The sequence below is a fragment of the Mus caroli genome, chromosome 3, assembly GCF_900094665.2.
Source record: "Mus caroli chromosome 3, CAROLI_EIJ_v1.1, whole genome shotgun sequence".
NCBI classification, from domain to species: domain Eukaryota; kingdom Metazoa; phylum Chordata; class Mammalia; order Rodentia; family Muridae; genus Mus; species Mus caroli.
Window position 1 is genome coordinate 89895312 of NC_034572.1, and position 10438 is coordinate 89905749.

General features: G+C 44.4%; 1 protein-coding gene across 3 annotated transcripts in view; it reads right to left on the minus strand.

The window, feature by feature from the left end:
- Rprd2 (regulation of nuclear pre-mRNA domain containing 2) overlaps positions 1-4234 on the minus strand; it is a 53358-nt gene extending 49124 nt beyond the window's left edge. For 2 of the 3 annotated variants that reach the window (XM_021157254.2, XM_021157257.2), the window contains exon 1: positions 3417-4233. In XM_021157254.2, coding sequence (XP_021012913.1) covers positions 3417-3621 — 205 coding nt within the window. In that variant the 5' untranslated portion in view covers positions 3622-4233. Of the gene's footprint in view, positions 1-3416 lie in introns of all 3 variants that reach the window. The other variant, XM_021157255.2, reaches the window with a different exon arrangement.
- Positions 4235-10438: the final 6204 nt, after the last annotated feature.

A 10438-nucleotide genomic window follows, 5' to 3' on the forward strand; every position in this document is an offset into this window, starting at 1 on the left:
AAAACCAAAACCAAAAACCAAAACAAAAACAAAAATGATATAAAAGCAATTGAAGGTAATGAGAGAAGGCCATCCTGAGGAGGGAACGTTTTCGATGAGATCTAGTGAGAAGGTGGCAGATTCTGAAGAAGCCTGAGAAGCAGGCAGTATGGGTAAGACAGGCTCTTGGAGAGACCACAGTACAAAAATGTATAACCTAACTCTACTGCAACAGGAGATCACTGAAAGGTTAAAAAGTAGAAGCATGAGCTGGGCATGGCAGCCACTATCTTTAACCCAGCACTCGGAAGGCAGAAACAGTCTCATCTCTTTCAATTCACCAGCCTGGTCTACATAACGAGTTCCAGGAAAGCCAGGACTACAGAGGGACCCTGTCTCTAAATGGATGGATTGATGGATGGATAGATACATAGATAGATAGTAGAGGCATAATATCTGTTCATACCATAGAAAGACCACTTCAGAAAATCATGGCTGCCGAATAAGCAGTGAATAGCTACAAGGCTAGCAACAGGAAGGCTGAGAGAAGATGCTTGGGCTGAAGCCTAATGTGGGCTACATACTAAATATCAAACCAGTCAAGGTAACCCAGACTGACAGAAGCTAATGGCTGCTACAGACATGCCTAGGTGAAACCAGCGGAGCCTGCCTATGGAATGCATCTTCAGGAAGCATGCTTGCTCCTTAAAGGCTTTCCTTTACAATGAATAAAAAGCCCGTTACTAGTATTACACACCATAATTCAACGAAAACCCCTCTGGTGGTGTAGCTCAATGGTGGTGTTTGCACAGAATTAGATATACCACAAAATAACAGAAAGAAAACACCTCCAGCCTGGAGTGGTGGCGCACGCCTTTGATCCCAGTACTTGGGAGGCAGAGGCAGGCGAATTTCTGAGTTCCAGGCCAGCCTGGTCTACAGAGTGAGTTCCAGGACAGCCAGAGCTATACAGAGAAACCCTGTCTCAAAACAAACAAACAAACAAAAAAGAAAACATCTCCTGATATCTCTAGTACAGTCACTTAAATTTAACTGAGACCTAAATGACTAAATAATGGATGTCATAGGAAAAGGAAGAAGCAGGAGTAGCCTCAGGGAAATGGACAGAAAGACTGGGAATGCTTGAGCAAACTTAGCAACTCTGTGAAGGTCTAAACATTAGGTGAAAATACTGGGCTAATAGAACAGCCATTTGCATCCTAGCCTTCACCACTCTGGCTTTATTCGTGAGGCAGATATTTATCACCTGTAAACACAAATGTCCACAAATTATTCTTAGCCATTTTAGAAAGTTTAAGTTTCACTCCACTATGAAACTGATTGCAGACTTTAAAAAGTCAAATGCATTTCACTTCATTTAAATTATGTAGAATCCACTTTTCAGATAAAAAAATTACCCTCCTACTCTTAGTACCAACAAAGGAAATAAACTCAGACACAAAACAACAGCAGAGACAGGGAAAATTCTGGTCCTAGCATTTCTCATTATGCCTGACTAGGAAAAAAAAAAAGTGTAATTGTCACTTGTGATCCCACAACGCAGAGATAGGGACCAACTTATTCTTGAAAATATATAACCACGGGGTTTAAGCACTGGAGACCAACAGTAAGGAATGTAAAAATGCTTCATAGTTTGGTAAAATGATTTAAAACGGTGGAAGATGTCCCCACATCAGCACTGCTTACTACACTGATACACTCAATACACCAAGCACCGTCTCACAAAGCTAACAGAGCCCAACCTTAACCACATCGCTTTACCTGACATTTCTGAGCCCTAGGTTCCTCATGTGTAATTCAACAAACTATAAAGTGTATTAGAAGGACTAAGGAAATGGCAGGCATGTGGCAGATACATAATATGTGAGTCTTTGAAGGTGACAGATATTGAAGATTCTAGTTTAACCTCTTGGCAAGAAGTAAACAAAAAAAAAAATCTGACAATAATAAATAAAAACTAAACCGGGTGTGGTGGCGCACGCCTTTAGCCCCGGCACTGGGGAGGCAGAGGCAGGCGGATTTCTGAGTTCGAGGACAGCCTGGTCTACAGAGTGAGTTCCAGGACAGCTAGGGCTATACAGAGAAACCCTGTCTCGAAAAAACCAAAATAATAATAATAATAATAATAATAATAATAATAAAGACTAACTAATCCTGTCCTTTCTCTCGAATATCCTTCTCAACACTATATTTCAAAGAACCACAGAACAACTGTCTTAAATGCAAAAGATTTTGAATTTGGGGCCTATAATTTTGAAGTTTTATCCACTTGTTCACTAACAAACTCAAAAATATTATAGAAGTGAAGACAGACATGGAATAAGAAAACTGTTAGCTGAGTACCACTGGCAAGAGGCTATATAGATAGGAAGCAAACAACAACTTGAATAAATATGTATGGAGTTGGGGTTATGATTTCTTAAAATTTACTGGGTAGGACAAGCTGGCCTCAAACTTTCAGCAATCCTCCTGCCTCAGCCTCTGAAATGACATGAGCCACCACGCCCAGTTTAACAATTCATATTTTTAGAAGACCTCTTTTCTATACTAGAGCAGTGTTGTGGGGAGAACCCCACAGGTTGAAGACAAAAAAGTATAACTTGAGATGGGGGGTTATATACTAAAACAAATAAATAATATTTTAAAACCCACATTTCCCATTTTGATTGCCTATGCAAACAACTCAATTCTGTAAAGTGTACTTCAGGCGATTAAAAAGTGGCCGGATATATTTTATACTTCGGTACCAATGATGATTACAGTCTCCCAGTTGTGTCTCGTCAGTATTCCGTAGTCTGTATTTTAGTGTTGCAAACACAGGTAAAAGGAAAACAGGTGGTCGCCTCACAGCTCTGTAGAGCTCCTATTGCTTCACATTCATCCAGGGAAAGCCTCCTTAAAACAAACGCCAAGTTTCACCCACAGACATCAAGAGAAGGCCCCTTTCTCGACATAACCCAAGTTTCACGTCGGCGGAAAACACTGCCGGGTCTAACATATTCCAGGGAAGTGGACAGCTTAAACCATGGCTAGACTAGCCAACAGGAAACCCAGAGATCATTAACACGTCAAGGCCTATAAGAAATAAACGGACGCGACCATTTTCGTGAAGGTTCAGGATAATCAACAGCACACCTTCCAGGGCTCGGAAGGAAACGCGTAAATCTCTACGGGTCTAGGCCCAACGGCCCAAGGTCACGCCAAATGTGAGGCTGAAAAATTCCAAGCAATGAGCCCCCTGCAGAGCAGGGCAACCGTGCCTAGGATGGAGTCTGGGCTAGGGGACACTCGCGCCCGATCTTTAATGTGAACCCCAACTGAATGCAGNGGCTCGGTGGCCAAACCCCAGAGTGTTTTGGGAGCCGCATTTCCTCCATCTCTCCAGCCTCCCCCTGCCTAGTCGCCCCCACACTCACATCTCCGGAGCCACTTCATCCAATGGTAGACGATTGTACTGTGGTGTTTCTTGTTTTCTATACACCAGGACGACAAGCCTTGAATGGATTCCATGGTGTTGGTCACCGACTGGAATTTTCGATCCAACGAGGACTCCAGGGCCCCTGCGGACGAGGCCGACGAGGAGGAGGCCTTACTGCTGCCTCCGCCGCCGCCGGCCGCCATCTTCCCCGGTTTGCACAAGCGCCGCTGGTCCTCTGGCGGCGGCGGCGGCGGCGGCGGGAGCGGGCAAAACAATCAGTGCGAGTGCGTGAAAGCAGCAGGAGGGGAGGGCGGCCAGGGGGTGGGGACGCTGCACGCGCTAGGCTCCTCTGGCGGCAGGAGGGCTAGCTGCTGGCCGCGCTGGCGGCTCCCACACGCTGCGAGGAGGGGCCGCGGCCGCGGAGGACTGTCAGTATGGCTCGGGGGTGGTGTTTAAACCGGGAGTCGAGAGACGACTACGGAGGAGACAGAACCTGCGACGCTTTGCCAAACGCCCGGCGCCGACAACTAAGGCTTTTAGCCTCTACGCTCCTCAACTCTTAAGGCCCTTCCCTCATCCCGTTGGCCAAATTCCGGTGAGCCCAGAGCGGCCTTGGTACCGAAGACGTAACGCTACTCCGCCGTCCCTTCGGCTGCAGAGAGCTTTGCCTTTAGATTTTCTACCACAGGAAAGGCCCAAAGCTACCTAGGCAGAAATTTTTCTTTTTTTTTTTCTTTTCTTTTTTTTTTTTTTTTTTTTTTTTGCAACGCAATAGCAGCAATGGACCAGCAGAAGCAATGCGCACGCGCACGGAAGCCCCGGCCCTCCGCTTCCTCCTCAACCTTGAGCACGGGGGCCGAGGGGGCGTGATGGAGCTGCGACTCGACCAATCAGGGAAGGGGGTCGGAGAAGCGCGTCGGGCCCTGAAGGCGGAGGAGGTGCTGCGTCTCTCTGTGCGCCTGCGCGTTAGGTCTGCGCCTAGCGGGTTGGGAGGAAAACCTGGGCAGGCAGGATTGAGGAGCTCCGGAACTTAGGATGTTAGTAGACCCCAGTTCAGTGCTCGGCCCTGCTTTTGGCTTCATGGCGGGGTTGCTCCCTGGGAGCCTTTAGCTCACACTAGGATGGGAAATGCCCACCATTCTGTGGCCACTGTTTCTGACAGCTGCAGCTGCGTTCCCTGCCACCCCGCCATCGGGGACCTACACGCGACAAAATGGCTGGCACATCTTGTGGAGTGGGGGAAGACGCGCATGCGTCAGGTCCAGTTAGCCGTTCTCTAGGCACTGCTTGACTAACCTACGCTACACGCCCGACTGCGATGACACCATTCATAGCCAGCCGACCGACTGCATTCTAGAAAGAGGGAATAAGAAAATTAAACGAAATTTTCTCTGAAAAGTTTTCGAAGCGAGGAAAGAGTAATTGACAAGGTGTGGCTTCTTTGCTAGGTAGTAACATCACAATTTCGTAATGCGTTATAGGTTTTGGGGGTTTTTTTGTTTTTTGTTTTTTCGAGACAGGGTTTTTCTGTGTAGCCCTGGCCGTCCTGGAACTCACTCTGTAGACCAGGCTGGCCTCGAACTCAGAAATCCACCTCTGCCTCCAGCAACCACATGGTGGCTCACAACCATCCTTAATCAGATCTGACGCCCTCTTCTGGTGTGTCTGAAGACAGCTACAGTGTACTTAGATATAATAAATAAATCTTTTAAAAAAATTAACATCTCATCTGCCTGTGTGAATCTTTTGAGAAGATTGGACGTTTGTGTATTCCTATTGAACACAGGAACTTCATTTTAATTATGCCAACTCAACGGGAAGGTTTTTGAGGCAAGGAGCCTGTTTCATCATTTAGAATTAATATCTCTGTGCCAAGAACTGTTTTGGGATTAGGGAAATGATGGTAAAGCAGACAAAAATTACTCCGCCTTGATTTGGTATCAGGACCAAACCACAAACATGTGTCAGGGAGTAAGGAGTCATAAGGAGGTATGGAGTAAGATTAAAGGAGAAAGACTGGGTATATGAATAATGGTGATCCAGTTTTTAAAAAGAGATTGAGAAAAAAGCAACCAAGCACATATGATGGAGGGAAGAAGAGCTGGCAAAAGAACACCAAGTGCTGAGTCCCTAAACCAGGACTGTCGAAACATTTTAGAGGAAGAAGAAGGAAGCCAGTGTGACTGGCAGAGGACGAGAAAGCCACTAAGACAAGAGACAGAAGAGGTGAGAAGCAAAGAGGGCTCATGTAGGGCATTGAAAGCCACTGTACTGACTTTGGGTTTGTTTTTGTTTCTTTTGAGCTAAAGTTTCTCTGTGTAGCCCTGGCTGTCCTGAAACTCGCTCTGTAGAGTCTGGCCTCCAACTCAGGAGATCCTATCTCCTTGTCTTCCAGGTGCTGAGGTGTTTTGGTTTTTTTGTTTGTTTGTTTGTTTGTTTTTGTTTTTTTGTTTTCCGAGACAGGGTTTCTCTGTGCAGTCCTGGCACTCTGTAGACCACGCTGGCCTTGAATTCAGAAATCCGCCTGCCTCTGCCTCCCAAGCGCTGAAACTAAAGGTGTGCACCACTACTGCCCCCCGCCAAAGTGCTGAGATTTAAAAGCCTGCCTGACTTTGGGTTCTCTTTCTTTCTTCCAAGCTTTGATTTTTATTACTTATAAAAGCTGCATATTTATTTTGCTTTCTGCTCCTCAATAAGGAAAGCCAGCTTGATCCTGTTCCAGACACAATTAGCTCACACACGGAACCACCATAGACAGAGGTCCTAAAATTCAGTTCCCAACAACCACATGAAGGCTCACAGCCATCTGTATAGCTACAGTGTACTCATATACATATTTATTAATAAATCCTTTTTTAAATTTTATAACAGTTTGAAAGACCTTAGTGATCCCACAATCAACTTCTCATTCTCCACAATGAACATTCTGATGAGCTGAATGGAAGTTTGGTATTCCAAATAGAACAGAGCTGAGGAAAGAAGGAACAACTAACAGCAGATTGTTTTCAGGTTATTTTCCTTCCAAAGGTTAAAAGCAGGACTTCCTTACCATGCCAGCTGAAACTGACCTGCTTGGAGATTTCACTCTTACCTCTTTACTGGTTTCTTGGGAGATCAAAATAAACAAGTTTCACTTGATCATGTAGGCCTTTAATGTGACTCCATTTTGATTTGGTTGAGCAATAAGCCTTCTGTAAATTCTAACCATCTTTAAATGAAACAGTAAGCAAACTCTTTTAATCAGGGGGACATTTTTGGGGCAGGTATGTCTGTCTATGTCTGTGTCCATTTACTCTTGCATGCAAGGGAGGACTTCACAGATCTTGCTGTTTTATTCCTTGTTTTGCCTGTGGCCAGCAAGCTCCAGCCATCCTCCTATCTCTACCCTATACAAGCTGGGCTTCTGGATTTAGACTCTAGCTGCAACACCTGGCTTGCCTTTTTTGTCTTTTTTTTTTTCCCAAAGAAATAGTCTAATTGTGCTGGGCAGTGGTGGCTCATGCTTTTAATCCCAGCACTTGGGAGACAGAGGCAGGCAGATTTCTGAGTTCGAGGCCAGCCTGGTCTACAGAGTGAGTTCCAGGACAGCCAGGACTACAGAGAAACCCTGTCTTGAAAAACAAACAAACAAAACAGTCTCACTGTGTAGTCTTGCCTGGCTTGGAAGTGTATAAACCTGGCTGGCTTTAAAGAGATACACTCACCTCACCTTTCATGAATGATGGGATTTACTGAATGCTTTGCCACTGCCATTTGTGGTCTTAAGCATTCCATTTTGCTGTTGGTGTAATGGTTTCAGAGCAAGACTGTAGAGCTCAAGAGAAGTGTAAACAAAGCACGTCCCATTTTTTTTTTTTTTTAAGTGTGAGGTGACGTTACCATTAGCCTACATGAATACAGGACAGCAAGGGAATACACCTGATGTTATGTCTTATCTTTGGTCCTGTGAAGAGTCAAGACTTCCTCCCAGGCATTTGCCTTTCCTGTGAGAGACTGTGGACATGCCAGGGCGTCCCCTTCATGTCCTGACTTTCAAGTGCATTCACTTATCACAGCTTATGCAATTCTTTCTAGAAGGCCACCTCCTGGGAAGAACATTCTGCACTCTGCCATCCACGGTTCACAGTATATTCACAGCTTTCTCACACATGCTCCCACACAAGATATCTAAATATCAGACTGCTTGGCCAGGCATGGTGCTATATGCCTTTAATCTCAGTACTCAGCATTCTTAACCACTGAGCCATCTCTCCAGGCCCCAGGAACATTTTGTTTGTTTGTTTGTTTGTTTTTTGAGACAGGGTTTCACTGTACAGGAATCCTTTCAAAACCTCTCCAATTTGCCCTAATAATTAGATGAGTTGGTGCATGTAGAGTGCTTAGAAAAGTGTTTACCATAGGGGAAGGCTTGATGACATGCATATAAGCCAATTTCAAAAGAAGTTTTTAAGGTGTGTGTGTGTGAGAGAGAGAGAGAGAGTCACCACTGGAGGCAAGAGGAGGTTTTGGATGCTATTTAACTGAACTCTAGTCTCAGGAAGTGCAGACAGTACTCTTTTTTTTTTTTTTTTTTTTTTTTTTTTTTTTTTGGTTTGTTTTTTGAGACAGGGTTTCTCTGTATAGCCCTGGTTGTCCTGGAACTTGGAACTCACTCTGTAGACCAGACTGGTCTCGAACTCAGAAATTCGCCTGCCTCTGCCTCCCAAGTACTGGGATTAAAGGGATGCACCACCACGTCCGGCTACAGCCAGTACTCTTAATGGTTAAGCCATCTCCCCTCCCCCCCTTTTAAAATTCTTTATGTTCTTGGGATAAAAGCCACAACCTTACCTAATCTATACCCCAAGCCCATTTAAATGTTCTGTTTTTATTTTGAAACAGGGTCTCACTTGTAGCCTTGGCTCTACTGGAACTGTTTGTAGACCACCTCTGTCTCTCAAGGCTGGAATTAAAACTCTGTGTCATCAAACCTTGCCCAGGCATGGTTTTTTGAGACAGGGTTTTTCTGTGAGTCCTGGCTTTCTTGGACTTTATTTGTAGATCAAGCTGGCCTAGAATTCAGAGACTGTCTGCCTCTGCCTCCAAAGTGCTGTGGTCAAAGGAATGCCCACTTAAAATCTTAAACTCATTTCCCTTTGACTCCTCTCCCATTCTTTTCTAAACATGTGGTTTATTAGCTATATTAAGATTTAAGTTGAATATCCTAGCTTTTATTGGTGTTGTTTGAAACAACCTCTCATGCAGCCTATGCTGGCCTCAAACTTCTTAGGCCGGGACAACCTTGCATGTCTTCTGAGCGCCTCGCAGACTCGCTAGCACCGGCTTTACAGGCACACACCACACCTGGATTCCCAGGTTTGAATAATCCACTCTTTCCCTCTACTTATCAAGCCTCAGACTCTCTAAATTCTTTAGCATTAATCCCCTTGCCTTCTGAGACTACCATTATCTTTACAAGATAAGGTGCTTTAGCCAACTAAGCTACAGAACCACCGACTACCCATCAAGCAGGGTTTGTATTGTCTCATAGTTTGAGGTTAAACCCCAGCATTGCTGGAAGGCATGGAGATGCTGGTTGCATTGCTACTTCTGCAGTCAAGGGCCAGAGGGATGCCTACTGGTGTTCATATTGTTTCCACCTGGCTTCTTTTATTCACTCTGGAAGCTCAAAGCCATGTGGTGGTGCACATGCCCTGCATGTCTTCCCTTAACAAACCCAGAGATGCCATCACAAACACTCCCAGAGGGGTGTCTTTTGGATGATTTCAAGCCCAGTCAAGTTGACGATGAAAATCATTTATCACAGCCTCTCAATTCAATGACTTTGGTTTATACACCTGTACCAGATGCATCCCTAAACTCTATTCAGAAATAAAAGCCAGCCAGGTATATTGGCATGCACACATAATTCCAAGGCTTGAGATACTAAATATTCCAGGCCAGCCTGGGCCACAGTACAAGACTCCCATCTCAAAAAATTAGCAAACAAAAAAAGTGAGCCACAGCTTGCCTGAACCTGAGCATGTATACACACACACATACACACACACACACACACACACACACACACGCACACGCACACAGATAAAACTAAAACAGTGTTACTTCTTGTAACTTACCAAGTTAAATACAAGCTTTCTCCAATTACCATAACCTAACCTTTCAGTAATACATGAACTTTTTTCTTCCTTGGACTCTTAAGCTTTTTCTTTTTTTCAGTTAGCATATCTCAAAAATTTCTAGTAAGAATTATTCTATACAAGATATTTTATTCCCTTATTATATTTGCTTTTTTTTTTTTTTAGTGCAGTTCTAGGTTTTTCAGATCCAAATCCAGGGCATTGAGCTTACTTTAATGTTTTACTACTCAACTAGATACAATTTTTCTATTTTCGCTCAAGTGAAATTATGTTTTTTATTATCAGAAAGATCAATAATCATTTTTTTTTAAGATTTTATTTATTTATTATATGTAANTACACTGTAGCTGTCTTCAGACACTCCAGAAGAGGGCACCAGATCACCTTACGGATGGTTGTGAGCCACCATGTGGTTGCTGGGATTTGAACTCTGGACATTCGGAAGAGGAGTCGGGTGCACTTACCCACTGAGCCATCTCACCAGCCCCCAAGATCAATAATGATAACCTACAGAGTGAGCTCAAAGCCAGCATGAGCAACTTAAGACACTTTCTCAAAACACGAAGAGGGCTGGGGATGCACCTATTAAGGTAGTTGCTAGCGTGCATGAGGCTTGAGGGTCACTCCTCAATCCCTGACTTTCCCCAAAAGGACATATCAGTATCACCCAAAGGTTGGATTTTAGGATTTTAAAAAAAATTATAAGCCAAGCAGTGCTGGCAAACACCTTTAGTCCCAACACTTGGAAGGCAGAGGTAGGTGGATCTCTGAGGTCAAGGCCAGCCTGGTCTACAGAGTGAGTTCCAGGACAGCCAGGACTACAGAGAAACCCTGTCTCAAAAAAAGAAAAAAAAAAAAAAAAAAAGGAAGTGCTTGTGTG